Below are 26,495 nucleotides of genomic sequence, written 5' to 3'. Positions count from 1 at the left end.
GTTTTGGATGCACTCACAATATATATGTTTGATAGCACCGGTGATTCACCAAGAGGCATTTCTTTGACATTTCCCTGCCTACCTCACGATTCTTGCACTGACTGCAAGTTCCTCAAAAAATCATTTCTGTTTGCTATTGCAGATCACATCTGCTGCAGAAATCTAATTTTGTGCAGCTTTGGAGTGCATTTCCATCTCTTTTCTTCTCCAGGGGTTTAGCATAGACAGAACCACTGCAATTTACCACACTACTGGAGTTTACTGAATCCGTCTTTTGTGACAAAATGATATTGCGAAGAGTTCAAACAAAAACAAAGTTTTTCATCCTTCCTTTGGTAGAACTTCAACAAAGTTTACCACTGCCCCGAGAAAAAGTATCTTTCAGCACTATCACATACGGATCTCAGTCATGTTTGTAAGAAAACAGCATTGTTTTGCCAAGATTTATCCCTGTGTTCAACTTTTAGCATTTCAATATCTGCACCAAGTTCAGCAAGACAATTCATGAGCTCAAAGTGAAGCATCTGCAGATGCTGTTTATAGGAGCTTTAATTATCTCCTCATTGGTGTGATGTGATGAATCTGAGTTGTATGATTACATTGCACAGATAGCCCAGAATATATGAGAAATGTATTTTAATGTTAACTCCACTTGACAGGATTCTCTAAGTATTAATTTGTTCAGATAAAAAATTGGTCAGAATAATTTTTGATTAATCACTGGAATTTAAACTCCTTCCAACTCCATGAGGGTACCTCATAGGGATTCCTAGGAACACTGCAACAGGGGTTAAAGAGGTGGTGAAACATCCAAACATCACGTTAGTGCAAATACCAGCAACGCATGCTACAATTCATTTGAAAATCTTATTTGAAATGAAGGTTCACATTCCTGGCTCTGTGTGGGCAGAATAGTTAATGACTGTGTTTCCCTGGAAGTGTGCTTTTCAAATTAGATTATAAATTTGCCCCCAAATGTTTAAGGCCATATGCCTCAAATCACCCACAGACACAGCCTACTGCGAATACTTGTAATTTGAGAATTATTACATTATGCCAAATACATTCATTTTAAAAATTAGGTGACTTGGTGACTGGAATCGTTCATATTTCCAGCAATTTATGCATGCGATCTGCCACTGTTTTTTTCCCTCTAATTAAAAGATGGTTTTTATATCTCTTTACTGAATTGATATTAATGAAAAGGATTTCTAATCCATGCCAGGTGGAGTGACACGCCTCTCTCTAATGTAGCTGGTAATTAGTCCTCTGAAATCTACACTCATTATTTTGAACCCTCTTCAGCAAGTCCTCTGAAACAGATACTGTTATTATGCATTCACTTATGGTGCGTGTTTCAAAATGTACAATGGATTCGGAAAGCTATTAGAAAATTATTTAAAGCAAAACTGCTCAAAAAACAAACAAAACTAGACTACATTTTGGCCTTTGTAACAGCAAAGCAAAACCCATGCATTAAAGCTCCACAGAACGAAGAACAATGCCTTCTATGCAGCTTTGCTAATTGGAAAATAAATCATAATTCTGATGCCCCTCTCTAAGCTTCAGATGTGTGAAAACAAACTGAGATTGGGATGTTCAGCATATTGCACTGATGCTGACGGTGTAAGAGCTACAGCTATGAGCACATGAGTTCATGGAAGGCATACGTTGAGTCATTGACAGTTGTTCTCTCTGCAGCACAAAAGGGGCCCAATGGAAAACCTGACAGAAGATTTTCTTTGGAAAGCAAAGAGAGATTCTGCACAGAATCAGGCCAAAATTACACCTTTGTGAGATCAAATGTCAGCTTCATTTGTGAACATCACCTGGGGGTGGGGGGAACATGACAGGACCAAGGAAATAAACTGTTTTCCAAAGGAGTAGTATGTTTGGAAACTAGATATTAACCACACGCTACCAAGATCACAATGACTCCAAACCAAACACCTGAAGAAAATAAAACAAAACGAGACACGGACAATATTCAGACATTACAGCCAGCTTTGCAAAGAGTTGATGTTATTCCATCACTCTGTTGACAACTTTTAAGCTGAGCAATAACATATAAAATGAGAGAGCACAGTGAGAGTAGAATACTGAAGTGCTCGGATTCCTCCTAGTCCTGCCTCTATGGGTAACCAGTTAGAGACTGTGCATAAAAGCAAAGTAAATAAATGTAGAGACAAAAACCTCAAAGGAGAGCAAGGTCTAGAATACTTCTGGGAGTTCAGATGCTCAGACCACAACAAGCCTGGTCTGTGTTTGGTTTATGCAGCTGCAAGTCTGCTGAAGTACGTATACCTGTGATTTGTGATAATGAGACTCTCTCAGTGGTTGATTGCAGTGCCATCAGCCAAAATTATTGGATCTATCATGGAACAAGTGAAGGTTCACAGGATCCTGCAGAGCTCTGAGAGACTGCATAATTTCTGGAGCACTACTGTTGATTTTTGCTGAGCCTTCCACAAATTTCAGGAAACAAATTATAGCATTCTTGAAACGGTGGCACATCTACTCTATTTGTGTACTAGACCTGCAAGGCCTCATTGCTACAAAGATGCTTAAAGACCTTCCAAATCTGACCTGGAGGCTGAGTGGGCTCTGTGATGCTTCCCAGTTAATGCAGCACAGCTCAGGACCCACGTGTATATCTCTGGCCAGCTCTGTGCTGTCTCCAGGCAAACACAGCTCTGCTATCTTTGTATCATGTCCCCAGACTGAGAGTTGATTAACTTGTCTCTGTCAAAGTCACTGGGAGACACGAAACACTCAGGGCAATAACCCTGAGTGAAAGAACAGGCACAGGGAGTGAAAATGCAGTTACTGGCCTGTAGTCAACGTGAGGAGAGAGAAGAGGGATGATAAAACAGTTGGCGATGAAAAGGTGTAGTGGGGTGTGAGCTCAGAACACTGTGAATTTTCTGAGTCATTCGTTAAAAAAATAAATACATCCAGAACTGTGTTAAGGACAGCAATCCCAGACACCAATGGGGATTTCCTTTACAAAACTGCACTTCTTGCAACAGATGTCAAGATCATCAGTTCTGGGACCTCTGTATCAGAAAAGTTATGCACTCCAGCCTGCAAAGCACACGGCTTGTATGTGATCTGAAGCTCAAGTTTCATCTCAATCTCTCTGTGTGGCAAAACAAAACACTACTCTCTAGATAATAAGAAATCAGCACTGTTTCACATTCAGTTATGCAGCGGCTAATTTCCACATGTCAGAAAAAGTGATGCTCTTAATTTTTTCATCAAGAACCAATTGTTAGGCTTGGATTTCCAGCTCCTAGGGTGATAGAGATTAGAAAGTATTGCCAAGGTGACCGATTTCCATATAACCTCATCTTTCCATCAACTCTGAAAGAAGCATTTAGCAGTGTCCCTGAATAACCTTGCAAACAGAGCCAGAAAGGATGAGCCATTCAGCATGCCAAACCTGTGAGCAGCAGCTATTCACAGTGATCAGGTTTGCAACCTAAGAAGGTTACAAACGAAGGTAAAAGATTTGTATGTTTCATGGGTCAGTATCCTCAGCCACCGACCTGAAAGAAGGTTCTAAAAGAACAACCTAGGGCAACTGGAGAAAATGTATGAAACCATATACAGACATAACAGCAGCTCCTATTGGCATCCAAGTTTGTTCCTATGACAGACCATCAATTCCTTATGCTATCAGACTGCCTGCACTTTTCAGGTGAAACTGGGGCTCTGAAAGCATCAGAGTATCTATGAGCACAGAGCAGAGGACAACAGGAAAGAAATAAAATGTGACTCCTGCTATTTTACAGATGTCAAATAGAAGCGTGGAGCGATGAACTGATGTGCTTGAAGTCAGACGGGCAATGCGGGAAGTAGAACTAAGGATTTCCTGTATACCAAATCCACCATATTAGGTCTTTTTTTTTTGTGTAGTTGAACTCTATCAGGGTGTTAACATTTGAGTGTAATACCCAGGACTTCCCTGTAAACTGTCCCTGATTTAGCAAATAAAAGCAAGGTTTTGTTGGCAGCTCTGGTAAAAAGCTAAGTCTGTAAGGCTAAATAATTAAGACAAATATGAGGTTGGGACATATTTGACTTTACTCACTGTTCTCAGAGAGCTCGACCATGTAGTATAGAACGGGGCTGTTTCCATCAAAAGGACGCACCCAGGAAAGCACCACACTGCGGCTGTACGAGGAATTCAGCGTGGCCAGAAGATTCTGAGGGGAATGAGGCAGCTCACTGTGAAGGAAAAGAGAAAGGAAGACAAAAAATGCACAGCAGAATCAATCTATATTTCATTCAGGACAGTTGTACAGGCAGCTAAATGCACATGACATCAGAATTGTACGATGATAGATATAAAACTACCAGCAGCTATTGTGCAATTAAATAAATGAAAGACATCTCTAAATTATTCACAATTTTGTCCTATTTGGGGGGGGAAAAAAACCCACAACTTGTGCTGAAAGTCCCAAGGCTGAAGCATAGAACAGCTAATAGAAATGTTGCTAAATGTGGAAGAAGCCAATTTTCATACTGTTTTTAGATTGAGACAAGTTGGTCAATAAATTTCCCTCTCACTTTTTCCCCCCTTCTTACAGTGATGTCCTAGCAATATGACAGCAGTAATACATATAAACAGTAAAACACATGGGAGATATGATTTAATGTGGAATTTTTCATACTCAAGGAAGCAGAAGACATTGACACTATCCATATAGAGCTACTAATCAAAATTACCATATGTATTCTTAGGCTACAGAACAGCTTGATTTACTCATGGATTCAGGCTTATCCTGTCATGGATAGAATCTTTCCTTCTTATAATAAGGATTTTTTTGGAAGCACCCAACCAGAAAATGTAGAGAAAATGCCTGTAGAAACCCCATGGAAATACAAAATGAAACATTAAAAAATACAAATAAAACAGCAGCTCAATTAAAATGTGTAATTTCTCAACATAAAGGCAATTTATGGAACAACGTTTCATTTGGACTCATTTACTGAAAGTCAGGGGCTGCATGGTGCAGTGAGAAAACTAAATTCTGCTGCACCCCTTATGTGCTGAACTGCATTCAGTGATGCAGCCATTATATTAAAGCCTGACTCTTGCTCCTTCCATTCTGGCCTTTAGGAGGACAAGGACCTCTGTCAGGAAAGGAAGAGCAAGAAGGACAAGTTTTTGCCCATTCAGTCCAGTGTTTCTTCCCAGTGGCAGCCCTTCCTCAGCATGGGCTGCTCATCTGCTCTGATCAGAGCAGAAAGCCACAAGCAGACTTTATACTCTTAATATTAAAAACAGTAATTTCACACTGTAATGTATCATGCTACTGAAGGCTTACAGTTATTTAAAAACCGCAGCTCCTTAGCCACTCACAAAAGTAAATACAGACTCTGGCATTAAGCCAGAACAATGAATATGCTCTGGATTCAGGTTTGTGCTGGAAGATTGAGGAACGTAGAAGTGAGGAGCCAAAGAGTTGCAAGAGAAATGCACAGATGGAAAGCTCTCACATCCCACCTCTCCCTAGGCTGGAAGGACTCAGGTGCTCCATTCCTAGGTTTAAGCTTGAGATTAAGGCTCCTCCTCTCTCATCTGATTTTAAGTGCCTAAGCAAATCAAAAGCATGGTCACCCCAGGCTCCTGGGGGCAGAGGATCTTGTTATTAATTACATTCAAGTGCTTGGTCATGAAACCTTGATCTCTCCACTGATTACAAATGTAGGTATCACTTGGGTCAGGGCTGGCAGCATCCAGGCTTGGATTTTGATGCAGAAACAGCTGATATCTGTTCAGTTTGGGATAAGAGGGAACATCAGGCAGAGAGAAGAGCGTGAATGGGCTCAACAGATGCAAACTTTGAGCAGAGTACTGCCAAGTTTTGGATATGCCAGCTTAGGGAAGATGGGGACATGAAAATAAAGCAGAAGGGCAGCTGGCCTGCAAGGCAAAATAGAAGAGAAAGCCACGTGAGAAGCATGGAGTGAAGTTTAAGATACGGCCATTTACACAGGGACTACAGGCGTGTGCTCCTTAATTTTGAATGAAACATTAAATTATAATAAACACTAAACCTCCGCTATAACTTATCATCATGTCCCTGAGCAAGCTGGTTAGAAAAATGTTTTCGTGATTAAGCTGGCAAAGGAAATTACCGCAGGAGACTGAAACCTCTTGTTGTGACGGCTCAGAGAAGTTGCAGTCTCCACATCATTTATCACCAGGCCCAGTGGGATGAGCTCAGTGTCGGGCTGTGGCTTTGGCTCTTCTAGAAGGTAATGCTCACAGAGAGCAATGTGGAGGGATGGACAGGAGGGATGGACAGGAGGGAGCTGACTGCAAACCTATTCTCTTGGAACTCCTCCTTCAACAATGGGGCAAACTGCTGGAATCTGCTGAGGATGTTTTCAGGGTGTGCATTTACTGGGTAATCTTGTTTTCCTGTATGTTTAGAAGGTCTGAACCAACAGTTGATTAGACAGAGGCTACACTACAGAAGGAAAAGGCTACACGAGTGAAAGATCTCACGAATCAAACCTTTTCTCAAGGCACAAATAATAGAAGACTTTGAGAGAACAGACTTTCCCTTCCTCACATATTTCAAACCACAGATTCAGGTTAAACGTGGGTTGTGATTTTTTTTTTCTTTTTTTTTTTTTTTTTTTGCTGACGATTTGCGTTTAGTTGATGATTCTGTTAGGTTGACACAAAATGGCAATCTGTCAGCAACGTGATAGAAACAGGCGCTTCTGCTCACAGACTGGACAGCATGAGCTGCAGCAGCCAGACAGCACACCTATCTCTACTAATATCATATTCTTTACCCATATGCGTCCACACCGAACAGCAACAGATGGCGCTTACAGATTTAAATCCCCCAAGACAGACATTATAAGTGCCTAAGAAACACACCTGGACAGAAATAAATATTTAAAACTACAAAGACTTTCCAGCACAGAAGTGTACTCTTCTCCCTGTAGTATACAAAAGCAGAGATTAATAAATAGCAGCTCCTACTTTAGCAGGCACTTGCACATTGTTCCCCTCTCACTTGCTACTGCATACGTGGAACAGATGATAAATGAGATTTGTACCACCACCATGAATATTCACATTCCCCAAAACAGATCATTGCTTCTTTCTTAGGAAGATTACTTTTTCTTGCTGCAAACATTCAAGAAGCCATTGTTAGGAAATAGTAATTTCAAGTCTTCATTAGGATGAGAACTGCTCAACTTCTCATACAGGGCACATAGCAGCCCTTGATCAGATGCTGGGAGCTAACGATCCAGCATTATCATCCTTCTTTTATTTTGTTTTATTTTTCTTTTCTTTTTTCTTTCATTGAAGCCCCATACAGGAAATATATGCAGGTTTTCCAATATCTTAAGGTCTCAGGCCTCTAATATTGAAGAGCTGCACGGAGTCAAGATTTTTGTGACTTACTTCATATGATCGCAACAACCATATCCAGACCCTTCTGAAATCTGTAATTGATAGATAAGCCCAGGGTTAATGGCATAGCCACCAAAGTGACCTGAGGGGGCTCTGACAAAGCAATTAAAACGGCAAAATTGCACGAAAAGAACATGAAGCCATTGTGACAATCTAGGAGAGAAGTATTCGCTACTTACAGATGATACGTGTTCAAAACAGAAACTAACGTTTTGAGGCAGCTCATCACTGCCAGAGGGTAGCTGAAAAATTTACTCAGCAAACACATACAGTGTTTTACAAAATTAGCTAAAACAGACTATTTGCTACGGGAAATAAACCAGACACGGTTTGGAGAGATTTCTGAGAAAAAAAATGGTCCAACAGCAGGTAATTAGAGAGACTGTGACTGAAGAGAGGATTACTAAAAAGGCAAGGGAGATTAAACAAGTTTTCTTGTCAGTTTATAAAAAGCCCTGCTCCAACTTCGTAAATGACTTCCTAAATCAGGTCCCTAGTACAAGTTCTACTTGGGAGCAGGTGGTTCATCTGCTAGACCTGATAATTTGCTAAGAAGTTGAGGCAGGAAATCTAGCAAAGCTCTCAGCCTTGATGGCTTTGCTCATAAAAGTTTATAACATTTTAAATAAAGAAACACATCATGTGTTGCTCAGGACTTTCCAGTTTCTCTTGCAGAGGAATCCTCTCCAATTTTTAAACTTTGGAAGGATTGATTCCTGCAAAGCATCGATTAGTTTTGAGGATTTTTGTCTCTTGCACGCCTATAACAAGGTGGACTTTGGAAATTAAACACCTGCCAAAGCCCAGAGCACACAGATTTGTTTCCTGTCTCATTCTGGCAGCCTCTGCAAGCTCAAGCCTACAGATGTCTTGGGAAAGGATCTTGAATCTTATGCTTTATTTTCACTAGAAACACCAACATTTCTGATAGCCCTTTGGTGAACAGATGATTGTATTTCCAAGTGTATATTTGGGTGGTACTTCTTTCTGAATATCAAGTGTATTTAAACTCAGCGGTAAACCTGATTTCTTGGATAACACCTCAACTGAGAGCCTGGAAAAAATAAATAGAAGATTTCTTTTTTAGTGACAAAGGAATAATGTACTTTCAAGTTTGACATCCTTCCTGCTTTCAGTGCCTGCTAAAAGGAAAAGAGATGAGCTCAGGGACGTGGGACCATAGGTTTGTAATGAGACATCATTTTCATTTGTTACTTTGCATTGTTCTCATTGATCTTGTTTAGTAACCAAGCTATTTGGAAGAAGCATCAATTACAAATATCTGGGAAAAAAAAAAAAAAAGCAACACCAGAATTCCTTTTTAAATGATTGACAAAGGCACTACTATGCATTCTTGGCAACACAGTGTGTTTTATTATAACTGGTTAGCTCACCTCTCCTGCCTTTGAAGAAGACAGAGCGATAATAGTTCTTTGGTGAAAGAGATCTGAAAGAAGATGAACTTGCTGCCAGGAATAAATTGCCTATTTTTATATTACATTGTTCTCTCCATATTTTTGCATAGAAAAAGAGCCTAAAAGATTTTACTCAATGTTGTGACATAACAGAGGCTTGTAAAGGGCTTTGATTTTCCAACAATGCAGCATTACCATACTTCTCAGTCACATTCATACAACAAAGACATCCCTTACTATGGACTACAGAGGCAGATATTGAGCAGCAGGTATCATCAGGCATAGATAGTGGTAATTCTGAATATTTCATATATACAGAGAACCCTCAGGATATTCTGAGCTGGAAACTGCAGTGTTTCCTGTCAGGAGAGTGATACACTGTGATAACTCAGCTTATGTAGCTCCAGGAACAAACGTTATTTTCTCTGTATGTATTCATCCCATATAGTATTTGTAGGAACATAAAAGAGAGCTAAATGGAGTTGGCATGTTTCAATACATACAATTATTTTCAGAATCTAATCTTATGAATTGGAAGAATGCAAGAGAAGCACAAGCTCATCATCTGCAAATGTTTCTGTATTTGCAGTTGAGAAGATCTACCAGCAGAGCAATAAATAAGTAAAAAAAACAAACCAAAAACAACTAAAATCCATCTCTTACAGGAGAGAAACATCACTTGTGAATGTTTTACCTCGTGCAAATCAAATCAAGTGATGTACATGAAGAATAAACACATTTAGAGGGAAGACAAATGAATGAATAGAGTATCTTGACTAGCAATTAGTTTCTGTGCCCAAGTACCATCAGTGCAAAATTGATGAGCAGAGTAACCTTTGGCTGCACTTTAGCAAGTTCTTCATTAGTTTGCTGGCTTTCAGTTTCAAATACCTTATTTCTTCATAGGCATGCTGAGAAAAATGATCCGTCCTGCTTGCACTACCAATGTATACCGTGCTAGAACTCTACTGTGCTATCAGTCTGTGTTCTTCTAGCTAGAAATGGTCCCTTTTTCCCCCAAGCCTGTCTTCAAATAAGGGAAGAAAAAGGAGGAAAAAGTTCTCTTTCCTTTTTTTCCACAGATTAGAAAACTAAACCACTCACAGATTGAATAACTGAAGGTCACCCTGAAGGTCAATGGTTTTGAATTGAATCAGCTTGAATAGAAATCAGTAGCAAACTTATTTGTGCCTTTGAAAATTTCTTGTTACGTGCCCAGAGGTAGAGGAGGGATATGCCAGGTCCTGGGGGAAAAAGGCTGGTGAGACAATCAGAGCTGTCAGATGGAGGTAGGTAGGCTACAATATTATCCATTGGTAGACTGCTCCAATCTGTAATTGGTTGAGAGGCCTCCTTTGAACATTTGTCTGACATTAGTGCTACTCAAGGCACTGAAGTGTAAGTGCTCATCGATGGAAATGTGCATGCCCTGTTTGTTAATGTTCTGCACAAGAGAATTATCTGGGAGAACTGGGAATGTTACAGATCTGTCATTCGTACACTAGCTAGAATTTAATTTAAGCTTCACTTCTGACATTTCCTTTCTACATATTTTCTTCCTCATTTCACTTCTGTTGTATCATGTATCTCTATTTCTCACAGGTTTGTGCTGCTGAGCCAAACGATAATGACAAAAGCTGCAAAGGAATGCAATGCTTTTGGCATTATTGCACTACCTGCAGTACCACTTTGATATAAAATGTCACACTTCCATGTATGATCGAGTGACTTATCAGTTACTGAAGTCCTCTACAGGAGTGGGTCCGATATATTTCTTTAATCCTTCAGTAAAGACAGATTGTGAGCCATCAGCGACAGAACATGGGAGGAAGCAGAGATTCAGGATGAAGAGCCAGCTGCAGAGCGCTGGGGCATGGAGAGCCAGCAGAGCTGCAAAGAGCTGAGTGCAGGGAGGGCAGACAGGCACATGGAATATGCCGGTTAACTTCTAGCATGAGTTTTACAGAATGTAAAACTATTACTGGTCAACAGGAAGCTGCGAGTAAATACATCTGCTGTGCTATAGTGGGTCATCACACAGGACATCTTTTGGTATTTAGGATTAAGCTGCAGAAGTGTTTGGCACATTTCTGTCAATGTCCAGGTTCTAACATTCTTTCCTGTCTACACTCCATAATTTTCTGCCCTTCACTAAAACCAGCTTCAGAGAAAAAGAAAGTATGATTATATAGTAGCAATATATTTTGAATTGTCTTCTGCTCTTGGATTCAAACCAGCAGTAAAATGCACTCCGGGAGGAGAGCTGAGGAGTGCTTAATTAGAGAAAGAATGTATGACCGCTCTCTGCAAACGGGCATCTGATCTTGCCTTGGCACTGTCAGAATAACGCTGTATCAAACGGGGCTCTGCATAGCAAATCTCTGATGTGAACTCATTACTCTGCCAACAGCTGAAGTTGCCATCTTCTCAGAGACATCAGGCATGACCAGCAGAAACAGATGCAATTTGAGTTAAATTAAAGCATGTGGCACTACTCAAATAATAAAAAAAATAAGGCTACATAAAACATCACCGTCTTACTCATTTGATCTGTTCCACACATGGACCAAAATCGCAGTTGTTGCTTATAGTGATAAAAATAAAATGGAAGCTTACTTTGCTCCAGTGGAATGACAGAAATAGAAAATACAGAACCATGCAATGTCATTTTTATAATCCTTTTTCAGAAGCGAAGGGTACTTTAAGTATTTTCTTTTTTCTTAACTGAATTTTTAAAGATTCTTAGGAATAAAGAAAGGCATACGTAAAAATATTTTTCCCTGCAACTCTGCGTCTAAAGAGAATGAAAAAATAAGCAATATCTGCTCAGGGACCAGCTATATTTATGTTTGTTTAAGAGAGAAAGAGTAATAAAAGAGGAAAATGTTTTCCTATAACCTTGGCATCACAGCCCAGCACCTGGGCTTGATGTGAAAGTCCAACAGCATGGGATGACAGACGGACTCAGGTTGGAAGTGGCCTCAAGTCTCTGGTCCAAACCCCCCCGGGGCCAGCCATAAAATCAGACCAGTTTATCCAGTTTGGTCTAGAAAACCTCCAACCTTTGCGGTCAACCTGCTATTCAAATGTAGAGTTGGCATTTGTCCTTGCTGAATTTTGTAAGGCTCTTGTTGGCCCATTTCTCAGCCTATGTAGGTCCCTACGAATGATGGTCTCACATTGAGGTTCTCCATCCATTTTGTGCCATTTACGAACCTGATGAGTATACACTCCAACATCTCCTCCAGATCCCTGATGAAGATGCTGAACAGGACATGCTCCATTGTAATCCCATCCACTTATTATTGGTCCTCATGCAAACTACAACTATTGTCATCCCCCGAGCTCAACCATCCAATCAATTGGACATGATGCAGAGAAATACATTAAACTGGAAGTAACTTCCGAATGACTTGAAACTCAGTCACTTGAAACCCCAAGTAGCACAGCAGCATGCAAAAGGGAGGACATCTCAAAGCAATTTAATTCACAATTCACAAGCCTTAAAGTCCCACTGAAATAAATAAATACCTAAAAAAGCACACAAGGGTATCTGATAACCAGCATAGCCTTGTCTTCAAGATGGAATACTCACATGACTTCTAGTCGAGCCATTCGGGAGTCATTTCCTCCAAAAGAAATGACCTCACAAGTATAGTCTCCGATGTCACCCGACCACGTCTGGCTGATGAGGAGGGTTCCATCTTTCTCTACTGTGATCCTGGAACTGCTGGATGGATTTATTACAACGCTGTCCTTCTTCCAAACATACCTGAATATTACAATGTTATAGTTAGTAATTACTTGTAAGAAATTTGAAGTACATTTATCTGAACTGTGCAAGATACCATCCTCTGTAATAGCAAATTAGAAATGGCAGGCCACTATGGATACTTTTAGGAACAGTGCCTGTTTCAGATTTTAACTTTAGATCAGTGATCAGAATAAGAAATGCAATTACAGAATAAGAAACGTAATTACAACCAAGATACATTTTGTAAGCAATACCGCATGCTCTAAAAAGAAAAGAGCTCATGCTCATGAGCATCCAAGTTTCACAAGTCTACCTTCACCAGCATTTTAAGCTGCGACATCAATTATACTACTAAGGGTAACAGCAGAGGTGTTGGCACAGCTCTGCAAAGACCCCATCAACCTTACTCTGATAGAATCTGTAACATCTTTAACCGCTGTGGCAAAGTCCACCAGTTCATCATCCCTTAAAAGACACATAGCAACATGCCACACATAAGTGTACAGACTGTGGTCTTGCAATTAAGCATCTCTACATAACATTTTTTACATCTTTATATCTCTTTCTGTAGTTCTTTCTGCAGTTGACCCTCCTGACACCCTCCAAGCTGTTCCTTGCATTTTCTTTAATTTGGCTTTCAGTCTACATACATTTTCACGGTAAATTTATTTTTAAATGGTGAACTTCCTCTAGATGCTTTAGTACAAATGTTAATAGTTCATACAAGTTGCTTTTTTTTTCCCCTTTATGCAGTAAAAGCTGAATATAGCCTCTAGTTATTGAGCTGCTTCCAAGAACATGGGCACATCACGCATTACTTTCATACACCGCAATGTAGGCATGTTTGAAATCCTATTCCTTCTCTTTGGCTTTTACTCTCATTAACTATCAGCTTCTGACAAGTTGCTTTTATTGATAGTGTATTAACCTTGACAGTAAAATCATGGAAGGCTGTATTGAAGTCATGAAGTGGAACATAGCTCATTGTAAATAATACATAAGGCTGAAATGGAAGATGGAATTTATATGATTAATGATACAGTGTACAACCTTATAATACAGCAATAAGGGGTCTGGTGTTAAAATTGGGGGTCCTGAAACTTTTCACCTAATGCTATTCATATAGCTTATAAAATTGAGCTCAGATAAACCACACAAACAAGAACTGACACCACCGACCTGATTGAAATTCTAGGATCATGAGTTGCTTCACATCGCAGAGTGGCTGTAGTTCCTTTGATCACAGTGCTATTCTCAGGAGGGTGAACAATGAAAGTCCGATCTGAAAGGAACACAAGCCATAGTTCAGGTGAAATTACAGCGTTTTGACTTGGATATTCACTCAGGGAGCAGGCAACCGAACATTTGTCATTCAAAGCAAGCAGGCCATTCCTCTTCAAGTCTTTGCTATGAAACCTCCGCTGCCTCTAATGTCATTGTGTCAAGAAGAGGTTGTACGCTGTGGGGTGCAGAAGGCAAAGGCAGCAGAGGGCACGTGTCGGAGTCAGCAGCGCTACAGCTGCACTGACTCTCACTTGTCTTTGTGGGAAGCCTCTGTGGCAACTCCCTGAAGTCCTAAGGCAGCACGTATGTTTATAACACGTTAAGAATGAATCAAAACATGCATTTTGTCAGAAAACAACTCACACCATTTAGAGTGGAGAAAACAAAAACAAGGAAAATCTGTGCAAAGGAAAAGATACTAGAAAAAAACATCCAGAAAGAGGAAAGCTTGAATGGCATTCTATAAAGAGGAGGAGTTTTTGGTAGTCTGAATTTTTTCACGTAGGGAAATATGTTGTTTACTTAAATGTTTCAAAACATCTTTATTCAAGCACCTCCTGGAGACACAGAAGACAAAAACTGCTGTAACTACAGCAACCAAATCTGGTGTGAAAGATTTCTGTTATGCTCAGCACAGAGCAGCACCAGCAGATAGCATCATCTGGAGCAGGTAGACAACTAGGGGTGAGGAGATATGTGGATAATGTTAATCAGTCCCAATTCTCCACAGAGATAATCAGCATCTACTGAGATCTCATTTGTGCACAAAAAGAAATCATCAGCAAAATCAAAAGCTACACCCAGAAGCATGGAATGTTGGCATTATTCCTGATGCACCTATGTTTGCCTTCCAGCTTTACATTGGTGAAGTTTTATGTAAGTATTAGGTCATAAACATTTCTTCCTTCCCCTTCAATGCAGTATCAATGAATAGAAACTATCTTTAACACATATTAGAATCACTCCCTTGAGAATTAACAGGAAGGATCTCCATTGTTCATACACCTGGATGTCAATCACTTTACAACATCCTGACTTGATGTCGTCAATAAGGTATAAATCTAACAGTCACGTGTCAAAAGCACTTTATATTTACTCCCAGTATGGTTTTCAGGTATTCCCAAGTTCAAAAGGCAAAATGTTACTGATGTAACGTGGATTAACAGATGTCAAATACACACCAATACACACCGCACATCTGCGGCATAATCAGCCTCAGGGTTGTACTTCAAGTATAGGAGAAAAGAGTTACTCAGTACTTCTGTATTTATCACTATCATCTTCATTGTCTTTAATTGTTTTTAGTCCCAGCTCGAGGATCATTATTTCCTGCCATTAGCAACAACACACACACTGCACTTTAACCCTTCAGCTGCTGGTTGAGATCAGACACACGGAACTTTTATTTTGCCTCTCACTTAATGGTAATACAGGGGAACCTAACTGATTCAATTTTTTACACCAACAGAGGGGAAAAATAGAGATCAAGGGCAAACGATGAAAGACTAAATCACTTCACAGGCTGCCCTGTGCCATGCCAATCTGTAACATGAGTGAGTAGAACTGTGCTGTACTTTGCTTCAGCTTCCAACAACGCCCAGGGTCACAAAGAAATGCACAGTTAGGAGGAAAATCACATCCACTGTATCTGTAGCCACAGCCTTTGTAACAGCATGGGCTGTTCTATACTGCCTGCAGACTGCTGGAGGCAGAAAGCAACTTGCAAACAGCCAAATCCACAAAATAAAAGGGCAGATTTGCAATGCAGACGAAGGCAAGTTTCACCAATGCAAAACCAGAGTGAAACTGTGTGACCAGATGCTCCATTGAAATACACAACTTTTCACAAAACTAACAGTTTATGTCTATGATTTCTAAAACAAAATGGGTACTTGTGACACGTTTCCTAAAACAATATCACCAATGAATTATACAAGTATCTTTTTTAATCAGAAAAGCATAACTAGGTATGAAAATTTCCTGGTCATACACCAAAATCTGATTAGCACTTGATTCAAGATAGACTTTAAACAAAGCATTGTCCTTACTCCACACTGTCAGCATCACAAAAGCATTCAGAGCTCCTTCCGAGTTGACTGCATGGCAAGTATAATTGCCAGCATCCTGAAGGAACACAGGTGTTATCTGGAGCCCTCCGGATTCCAGAAGAATGAAACGAGGAATCTGAACTGAGCCACTGGCTAAGATCTGGTTTCCTGAAACACAGAAAGGAAAAGCAGCACGATTAATTTAGGCTGCTTGGATGAGGCACTGCAATCCCAGCTCTTCCAAACACGCTATCAAGCTATCTGGGCCACTGGCTCACAGCAGGACCACTACAACCTTAGGCTCACAGAACTAGAGAAATCACAAAAGATTAAATGGATCTACTGAATCTCAGGAATAGGCAAGAAAACAAGCAGTTCCACAGTGTAGTAAGGGGATACCTTTCTTCCACGAGATGGCAGGTTTTGGAGCCCCTGAAACTTCACAGGTCAGCATGGCAGTCATCCCCTCAGTCACAGTGGTATCCTCTGGAGGCTGTATAAATGCTGGCTTAATGTCTAGAATTAAACAATTTGAAATCTCAGCGGATCAGTTATCAGAAAGATGCCTTTTCTATTATCATGGACCGCTTTACACCCACTTTTATAGAGCTGATCATGGAGAAGGGCATGACAATAATGCATGAAAACCTCTCAGCAGTGACTGTAACCTTTCATTATTCATCTCTTAGGAATTACCTAATTCAGTTTATTACCTACCTGGAAAATAAAAATCTATCAGCACTTACACGTGTACAAGTAAGATGGCTTACAGATAAAGGCAGATAAAGCTTTGAATGAGCGTTTGGGGGAAAGTGGGAAATCTAGATAAACAAAACTATTTTCTTTCATCTTCATAACAGAGTTCTTTAAGACGAAAAGCAACTTCAGAAAAGCATTAACTTTGAAACTTAAATGTCAGCCAAAAGAATTTAGAACCCGAGTCTCATCCAAAGCATTTTACAGATTTCTTTCACTCTTATTTTCCCCCAGTTGCACTTTACAGCATTTTTTTTTGCTGCAGTTTCCTCGATCTATATTGAACTGATGTAGTTTCTGCAGACTGAAGAAATTCTGGTCAGTATGTATAAACTGTTCTTGGGCTAAAAAATAGCTTCCTGAAAAGGAGTTCAGATATTATGGGAATATATGCCTGTTAATAATTGCTTTGAAAAGAGACTATAAGGATTTGTAATTCTCCCACAGTGAAAAGTGTATTTCATCAACAAAAGCATTTAGTCAGACTTTTTGGCCAATAAACAGATGTTAAACTTGACTTTTCTTTGTTTTTACCCTGCTAAGTATAGTTATAGATAAAAGGCAGAAAAATATAACACCATGAACAACCATGAAGCAGAGTTACATCACAGTCGAACCAAATCATTTAATTATAAAGGAGAGGGGAAACCATCTTACAGTTAGCTTTCCTACTTCTTCCCTTAGTTTCATTTTCATAGCATGAGTTAAGAGACTGCCTCAAGCTTCTGTGTTTTCTACAGGGCTTGGCAGACACCATTCAGGCCAAACTGGAAACGTTGGGGTATTTCACACATAGGACAGTCACATTTTAGAAGAAATCAAGGTCCAAACTACATGAGCGTGGAGAAACCTGACGGCTATAGGCTCATCTACAGACACAACAGCACAACTCATGTATCCCTATCCCAGTTCCTTACTCACTGGTTACATCCAGGTAGGTGTAGGTCTGTATCTCTCCGGCTTTATTGCTGGCGAAGCACTGGAAGATTCCCGCATCCTGAGGACGCAGCGCATGGATGCGCAGCCCCCCACTCAGCAGGACTTTGTAGCGGGGGTTTTGCAGCTTGCTGAGGGGAACGGAGTCCTTATACCAAACCAGGGAAGGGATGGGAACACCTATAAAAAAAAACCCAGAAGAATGTCACTATTAGGATCTGCACAACATGCTTTAGAAAGCTGAAGCCCACAGTGCTGCTGTGGCCATATCCCTAGTATCCCTTCCTTCCACAGTGCTTATTTATACTTTGACAAGCTGCTTTTGATAAATGGGAGGCAGCATTTTACATTATCAATGGTAAAAATACGCAGCAGAACATGTGGGAAAACAGTGAAAGGGGGAATGTTGAGGAAACATGTTATCAAATTACTTTCTTCACCCAATCATATTTCATGCTTCTAGAAAATAAGATTTATAGCAATTTCACATTGAAAGCCAGAATCATGCTACTTAAACAGCAGCAGTGTGACATTGCAGTGAGTCTATAAGGCTGTTCCATCCCAAATGAGATTTTTCTGTGCTACTGCAGCTAAGATGTCAAAATAAAAAGGAAATGGCAAATTACACATAAGAGATGAAGTGCTCACATGACTGTATTCAAGTTCTAATTTGGCAGCTTAGTTTGAGCTAATGTGCAAGCAGCATGTTGCTCACAATGAGATGGCTTTAAATTATTATTTTTATTCATTCTCAAGCTTCACCTCTTATTTGAAAAACACAGACATTAGGAGAAACAAAAATCCTGCCCTAAATCCAAGCCCTTTTATTCCTGTTTCCTTTCATGTGCATGTTCTACAAATCATGACATGCTAATTCCAGTTTTGCTGCAGCCCATCAAATGGGATGAAGCAGCTGTAAATTCAGTATCCACAGACAGTGGAGGATTCTCTTCCCTTTGTGAGACGTCAGAGGGCTGGGACTGCTGTCTGCAGATGTTCCTGCCCTGCTCCTCCCATCACTGACTGTTTGGCCTTTATATCCCAGAAATCCCCAGCTGACTGAATGCCAACGGCCCTACGCAGGGATCAGATATTTTATTATGTGATTGGATAATCACAGGATCAGAAGGGTATCAAACTGATTTAAGTAACCTCAGCCCCAAACACGATTTTATCTTCATAATCAGGTGCTATTTTTGAACACACATCACTTTAAACCTCAGTGCTTCACATTCCTTTGTAATAAGGAAAGCACAGCAGCTCCTTGCACCATAGAAAAGCCATAGAGGTGAATTCAGAGGTGAGTCACATTTGCCTGAGCAAAGCCAAGTAGGGCATCACAGCAGTACTAAGAGATGTCACTGGTGAACTGAGCACGTGCAGACATTGAATTTCACTGTAGTGTTGGCAATGAGTTCAGGTCCTCAAAGAGGAAGTGCTACAGGAGAAGCCATTTTAAATATCCCAAAGTTAAGTTCCGATATATTCTCTTTCTACAGACAAAAACTATATTAACTATTTGGAAATCATACGTTAACAACGTAAGGAACGATTGAAAAAAAGAGGGCTCAGTTGCTGCTGTTGTTTTAATAAACCTGTATCATTTACTACAATCACCTCCGATGCTTTTGTTCCACTCATATAATAAAACATACTCATAATCTGGGAGGTAATCATCTCAGGAAGAAATCCACGATGCAGCATGCATTGTCTGACAGAGAATAGATGCAGTGTAGGAGCTTCCATTGACACAATTTAAATTTCCTGCAGCAGCCCATCTACAGAATTAGTGCAAACTTTCCTGTTCAGAATTCTCGGTGAGAATGTTATTCATCTCTTGAAGATCCTCCCGGGCAAGTACAAATTATCACTGAGTAATGAAGAAACAGATGATGCAAAATGGAATAGTTCTCTTGATGCAGAGAATCCTGGAAATGATTTCATGTTTAAATAATAGCAACTCTAGTTTCCCCACACATCACTTGATGGGCACAGAGGAAATAATGCAACCCCTCATTCAATGCACTCAAACCCTGAACGCTGGTGTCATTCCATAAATCCCATTCTTCTAACAGTATTAACAAACCTTCTAATCCCATAGTCACTGTGAGATACACCTTCCTATCTCCAGCCCAGCTGACAAACTGAATATTACCATCTCTATTTTTCTACGTTTCGGTTACGGATATCTTCCTCTACTCAAAGTTATGAGTCTGAATAATAGGATCTTATCTAAGCGTTCTGATGCCTGTCAGCAGCATTCATTTGGGCTTTAGTGATCTTCCCAGAGAGATTTGTCTTCCAAGTTGTACACATTTTCTTTTATCATCTCACTACCTCTTTAGCTATAAAAATGGCTAAAACCAGCTTCCTTTCTTCTCCACTCTCCCACCGCCCTGCTTTTCCTCATGCCACCCTCCGAGGAATTTTGCTTCTTTTCCTCTCTACAAATTTTGCTGAACAAAAAAATACGAAGAGAAGAAAAGACTTTAAATACATATTGGACGATGCCTTTCCAAGCATTATCCATCCTATCCTACCTTATTGTTCGAGAGATTACAGAGTGGCCTAAAATAACATAATATGAAGTAAAATAAGCTTAATTCTCAGCATGTACACAGTGCTCTATTTCCCCCCCCACCCCCCAAAGTTGAGCTGACAAATCAATCTGGTGCTATGGAGGAGGAGGGGAAGGAGACAGACTGGTTTGGGTTGTGCCACTTTCTGTGTAACCTTGGCAAATGTTTTATGCAAGCCGAGGCTCAGTTTCCCCATCTGTGAAACAGATGTTTGTCTCTCTGCCAAATTTCACTTATTTAAGACTCTGGATAAAAGACTCTTAATATTCGTTGTGTCATTTTAGTTATTTATTTTTTATAGTCTTCTCTAGCTCCCAGAGGACAACTGGGGTGTCCCAAAAACATCATTCCATCTCCTTATCTAAACAGGTAGAACTAAAGTCCAATTAACTGTGTTCCCCAGACACCCCCTCAATGCCTGCAGCCCAAAACTTCCTATAAACAAATAAAAAAAAGCATTAAAAGAAAAGCCATTGAAAATGCATGCAGCATCAGCAAGTGCTGGAAGATATACAGCAGAGCATGGTTACTGCGCAGTCTGATACATTGAAACTCCATTACAGTGAAGTATAAAGCTAGTCTGTGCAAGCTGCAATTTTATTTACAGTTAATCTCTGCTTACACTGTGAAATTAATCTGTCTCTCACACATTCAAGGTGCACAAAGCCTGAGCAAATGGGCTTTGTGCTCAGAACCTGATGGGGCCGGGAGAAATCCAATCTGTCTTCCTATTTGTAACGAAGGTGTAGGGCAGCTCTGCAGCTCCCCACATGCCTTATTCTAACTCCTGGTCTGAGCAGAAAATCAGCAACCTACACTTACCCTCTTTATAAATGCTGGTGGTTGCTAGGTCTATGCAATAACAGATCAGAAGGCCTCTGCCTAATACTCTATATACAAGCAAGCCCATTATTAATGCATACATTATTATTTCCACCTTCCCAGAACTTCAATCCGCTGCTTGACAGAGAACCAATGTTTGCAGAAGACGCACCATTTCTGGATAGAAAGAGTTAATTTCACCTCTCTCAAAGACGTTACCTGCCAGCTTACTGTCCAGCCAGCTCAAATCATCCAAACACTTCATGACTCTCCTGCATTAAGTTTTAATTTCAACCGTTTTGAGTAATTTTATGCAATCAGCAAACAGTCTCATCTTACTGTTCTTTATGCACGTTGAACAGCTCCGAATCCTGGGGAACTCCAGGCCCTAGCTTTGAAAACTGAGCATTTGTTCTCCTTAAAAAGCTATTAATTCACAACAAGACCTTGTCTCTTATAACCCGATAGTTTCTTTTCTACAAGTGCCTTTGATAAGAAATTTCATCAAAGGCTTTTGAAATTCCAAATCAGCTGGAGCATCCTTACATGCACGCTTCCTTATTGTGCTAACATGTTTGCAAAGCTTCCTACAGAAAAGCAGTGTTGACTCTTTCCTATATAAAGCAAAAATAAACCCCAACATTTAAATCCTGACGCAGATAAAATAAATATGCAAGAATTTATTTTTTGGCTCTGATCTGAAGAAGGAGCCCATCCAAATAAGCCGTCAGTTAGAACTGGGTGCGGGGTTTTTTTTAACAAATACAGTATATTTTTTTACTTAAGGAGCTCAAGGCTCCATTTTTATGTGTACCGCCTGCAAAACAGAGCATGGGAGAAGCTGAGAAACCAAAAAGTTAAGCAGCCTGTCAAAGTCGCACAGCAATTCAGTGATAGAGTCAAGGCGCCTCTAATCACAACACCATGATGTCTTTCTGGAGTGCTAAAATAGGATGTGCTTCTATTTCTCTGGAACTAAATCTTAAACAGCAGTTAGTCCAAGCTGGAATTTTTAACATCTATAGGCCTTTATGTAATTAAAACACCTGCCAATTAAAAACCACCTGTACTAGTTCTTCTGCAGCACTCTTATCTACACTTAAATGTCAGAGCTACTGACAGAAGCTATAGAAGTTACCTAATTTGAAGAGAAGAGGAATTACTGAAATATTGTTTGTTTGCAGTGCAACAATGGGTTCCACAACCACACTTTTACCTGAACTAATCTACTGGCTCCAAAGACCTATGCTTGTAAGGCAGCAATTTATGGCAGGTTTTCCAAAGCCAAATGCCTTCCACGTACCTTATATTGAGATCTGTGATAGCTAACAATAATGCATAGGCCTCAAAACATGAAAAGTAGATGCCAGATGCTTTCTTCAGTACAGGGTAAACATACTTTTGACTTCAGTTTGAATACATGTGCACACTCACCCATTGCTTGGCACAGGATGTCCACATCTTTCTCCACTTCAGCCAACATCACGCTCTCAGGCTCCGCAGTAAAATAGGGTGGTTCTTCAGACCAGAGGAAACAAACAAAAGTAAGCAAAGAAACCCAAGGTAAAATGAAAAACAAAAGTTGACATAATGACATTCATATGATGGTTCTGCACGCATTTTATTTAACATGGTGTATTATGAACTGTCTCTTTGGTCTGAGTTTCTACTTGGAGGATTTTTTTTTGGTAGTAAAAGCATCATAAAAAAGCCAACAAATTCTCGCTTTGCTGAGTATGAATTCCAAAGCATCGAGTCAACATTAGGTAAGATTTAGCATTTTGCACTGCAAATTAATACTCAGAGCAGGGACTGCTTTTCATTTTATAGGTCTGAATCATGGAACGTTTTAATTCTTCGTTCAGAAAGGCCTTCCCAAGAGGTTTATAAGGGTTTATATTTACAACATTGCGTTTTATTGGATAGTTTGCTTCAGTATCAAAACTGAATTCCACCTCATGAAGGCATGAAGCATGTCAAATAAAGTGCCGTGGCACGTCAGAGAGCCAACATCACAGGATAAGTGCTGTATAATTAAAAAAAGTCTTCTCAACTGTTTTATTTCTTGAAAGCAAACAGATTTAATGCTTTAATTGAAGTTATAGCAATAACCATAAAAGTCCACACTTTATTATCAGGACTAAAGAAAAAATATTAGACGTTTAATTAAACAAAGACAAGATTCCTGCAATGGTACAGTATACCATCATGTTACTCTTTCTTCTATGCAGCATAAAATTGGAGAGCATCATGTCGAAGTCCCATAGGCATTAAGGTTGCAGTAATCATCATGGTAGCTAAAAACTGTCATAGTGTGCTTGATGTAATTATCAGAGTACTGTTTTTAGAATCATTTTATTTGATTATAACTAGAATTCTATGGTAGCAGAGACAAACTCACCGCTAAGGGTTCGATAACACAGAAAAGACAACATAAGTAGCTTGTAAGAAGAAGACACTGTATTTTCAATTTAAGGAATTTCCCCTATTTCTCCTGCTACCACCTACAGCAACAGCATGTGTTGCCATCCTCAACTAGCAGAACAGAACAGCAGCAGGTAGGTACACATCATTAACACTAGCACTGTAATACACTCCTTCCCGCTAATTGCAATAAAATACTTGCTTGAGTGTACAGAATCGGGGCCTCTTATGGGCACCAATGGATATTACAGCTCTGTATTCATTCCAAATAAAGTCAATCAATATGCCTTCAAAATCTTATGGGGAGGAGGTGAGGTTGCAAAAAAGTCTGAATATTCATTTATCCAGGAAAACCAATAAAATGAGTTCCGTGATTTATGATATTCTAATAATATACATGTGTTAACATTATCGATCCTCACTGCCTAAATATAAAGCTATTAATAAACATACATAATAAGTTGTGATTTATTGCATATGATCTCATGCATTAATCTAAACAACAAATTGGAAAGCCGAACATTTAATTGAAATTCACTGATGGATGCAGTTTGACATGTTTGATCATCTACACTGCCGAGCCGTCTGCAATGCATCCAAGTGCATTCTGAGTATGCTCCTCCATCCCACTCCATCCTTCAAGCCTTGTCTGATGTTCTCCTTGCATTCCATGTTTCAAAGTTTTATCTTTTTGATCCCCAAGCTTTTGGTCTCCTTACTTGTCTGTGTCTGTAGATACACAGATATACAAGTCCAAATATCTCTATAAAAATAAAACTTGATTATTTCCTTCTACATCAATTTAATTTGATCGTGAGGGGAGACGGGGGGAAGGGTGGTGAAACCAGAGTAGTAAAATAGCATCTAGACCTATATATCTAACACCTAGACTTCTAGCTCTTGGCTTCTTCTACAGATGCCTCCTCTGCCAGTATTTTGTTCCTTTTAGGGAGTTAGTGAATGCACCTTTCGCGCCTTCCCCTACTGTATGGAATTCTGATCTTAACAGGTCACTTTTTAAACTTGGCAACCTGCAGCTGCCAGCTCTCAAACTTTCTCCTAGATCAGCAATATATTCATGCACCAGTAATAAACCTGAAGATTTATCTCTAGCATGGGCCTGCAGTTCAGCTGCAAAGCACCTTAACGTGACCTCAAAGACACTCGTAACTCCATGACCACTGCTCAGGAACTAGGTCTTTGGCATATTTACAGTCTGTTTTCCCAGCATCTCTCCCAAAATCTTATCCTACAATCTGTGCTACTTCCTTAAAATCCCATACTGGCTCTTATGCAACCCTCAGAGAAGCTTACTGTATTAAGACATGCCTACTTGAACTTGTCAAGCATTGAATTGCCTGACAAAGAACCTCAAGCCACTGCTAACTGACACTTTGCAAACAAGACAGTAATGTTATAAAAGGAAGGTTTACATCAGCTATTTTTGAAATAAGCAGGAGGAAATTGAAGCAAACAAGGCAGAAGAAGGGCAGGAGCAGCAGAAAAAGTGCAATCTAAAGTCCACAGACAGTTCCCAGAGGACTTTCCAAGTGCAGGTCTGTCAATAGATGTGACTTCCAGTCTTCTTCAAGACCAGATCTAAGTTTTTCTTTACAGTAAAGCCTGCTGAACTCAGCTCTCCCAGCCATTCCAGCAGCTGGAAGCTTGGCCAAATGCTAAAATTGGAGAAAGAGGGGTAAAAACTAAGGCAAGAACTGCACACAGAGTGGTCATATTTTAGGTTACTTTAGGGTGACGAACACAGACACAAAAATTCTTCCAAGAAGGAACTTCACAATGTGTTGAATTTTAGTGAACTGAAGATGCCTGGAATTAAAGATAAGCCTGGACAGCAAGACAGTACTGATCTGTAAGGAAGTTCTAGAAGATGTAGAATGCCTATGGACAACAGAGCTGCAACATCCTAAATCTAGTATACTTGGAAAATTGGTCTTGGTAAGACAGAATCACAGCTGTACTAGTGCAGGCATATGCTTAGGGCTTTTAGTGAAGTGGAACAGTGGCCTCCATGCAAGCTCTGCTCCTTACCCATATGCATGCCCCATATGCTAGCACCATGCATGCTCAGAAGGTTCTTCTCATGCTCCAATGTGCTGGCATTATCTAATGGGTAGTAAGAATCTGTGGCTTCAACTTAACACAGACTGTAGAAGAAATTAAGGCAAAAGTGTTCTAGTTACAGGACGCAGAGCACCAAAATCAAGTCCCCTGATATATTAGATAGGTCAAACTTATGATCTGCACACCACAAGTGTGTTTGAAGGGCTGTAGGCCCAGCAGTGTCTGCATTTGGGTTATACACACCACCTGGTGAACAACTTTCAGAAAGAAGCCGTAAAACTGCAGCAATATTTGCAGGGGTCAGCTGGCATTTTGAAAGGGTATTCTGGTCGTCTGTATATATGACTCTATTACATATTTATAAGGCTTGGTTTGAATCATATAGTGCAAATTTGAACATTTATTGTTGTAGGCAATAATTCCGTGTTGAAATTACGACGTCTTTCAAACTACATAACAGGCCAGACATCCCCAAGACACAACAATTTCTAGGAATGGCAGTAGCCTGTTGGTACCAGGTCAAACATTTGATTTAAATTATAGTACCACAATAGTTAGAGGAGGAAAGGACCCATTACACTGCATTCATCCTTCTGGCAGTGCAGTGTCCTACACAATGAGAGAGGTCACATCTCAGACTGAATGAAACAGATACTACATTGTTCAGATATTGCAGTGGTGTTTGAGTGATCTTAACTAAGAGGTCAAGTAGAGCCAAAGGGGAAAATGAATATTTGAATATAAATGCATGCTTTTAATAGTTGTTGAAGGTTTAAGGGTGTTTTCTTTTTTTGTTTGTTTTCTTGTTGTTTTGTTTTCTCTTTCTTCCCCCACTACAGACATCATTGAAAAGATAGCTGCTCTTCAAAGCCCCTGGGAGCCTGCAAAATGTGATACTGTTCTAACTTCCCTCACGCAGAGTTACATGGTCACTGATTTTAACATTCA

At 39.9% G+C, this 26,495-nt stretch overlaps 1 protein-coding gene across 2 annotated transcripts in view; it reads right to left on the bottom strand.

Annotated features, from left to right (window-relative positions):
- The window catches only part of SDK1 (sidekick cell adhesion molecule 1), a 358,865-nt gene that overhangs the window by 116,860 nt on the left and 215,510 nt on the right, over positions 1–26,495 (bottom strand). For both annotated transcript variants that reach the window (XM_015876860.3, XM_015876861.3), the window contains exons 8-14: positions 22,476–22,559; positions 17,626–17,820; positions 16,348–16,464; positions 15,949–16,116; positions 13,796–13,898; positions 12,458–12,634; positions 4,094–4,230 (exon numbers count right to left, since the gene is read on the bottom strand). In XM_015876860.3, coding sequence (XP_015732346.2) covers positions 4,094–4,230; positions 12,458–12,634; positions 13,796–13,898; positions 15,949–16,116; positions 16,348–16,464; positions 17,626–17,820; positions 22,476–22,559 — 981 coding nt within the window. The remainder of the gene's footprint in view (positions 1–4,093; positions 4,231–12,457; positions 12,635–13,795; positions 13,899–15,948; positions 16,117–16,347; positions 16,465–17,625; positions 17,821–22,475; positions 22,560–26,495) is intronic.

Source organism: Coturnix japonica, chromosome 13, assembly GCF_054131305.1.
Source record: "Coturnix japonica strain WE chromosome 13, WE-NBRP24, whole genome shotgun sequence".
Lineage (NCBI taxonomy): Eukaryota > Metazoa > Chordata > Aves > Galliformes > Phasianidae > Coturnix > Coturnix japonica.
The sequence above is the reverse complement of the archived record's forward strand: the minus strand, read 5'-3'. Positions and strand labels throughout refer to the sequence as shown.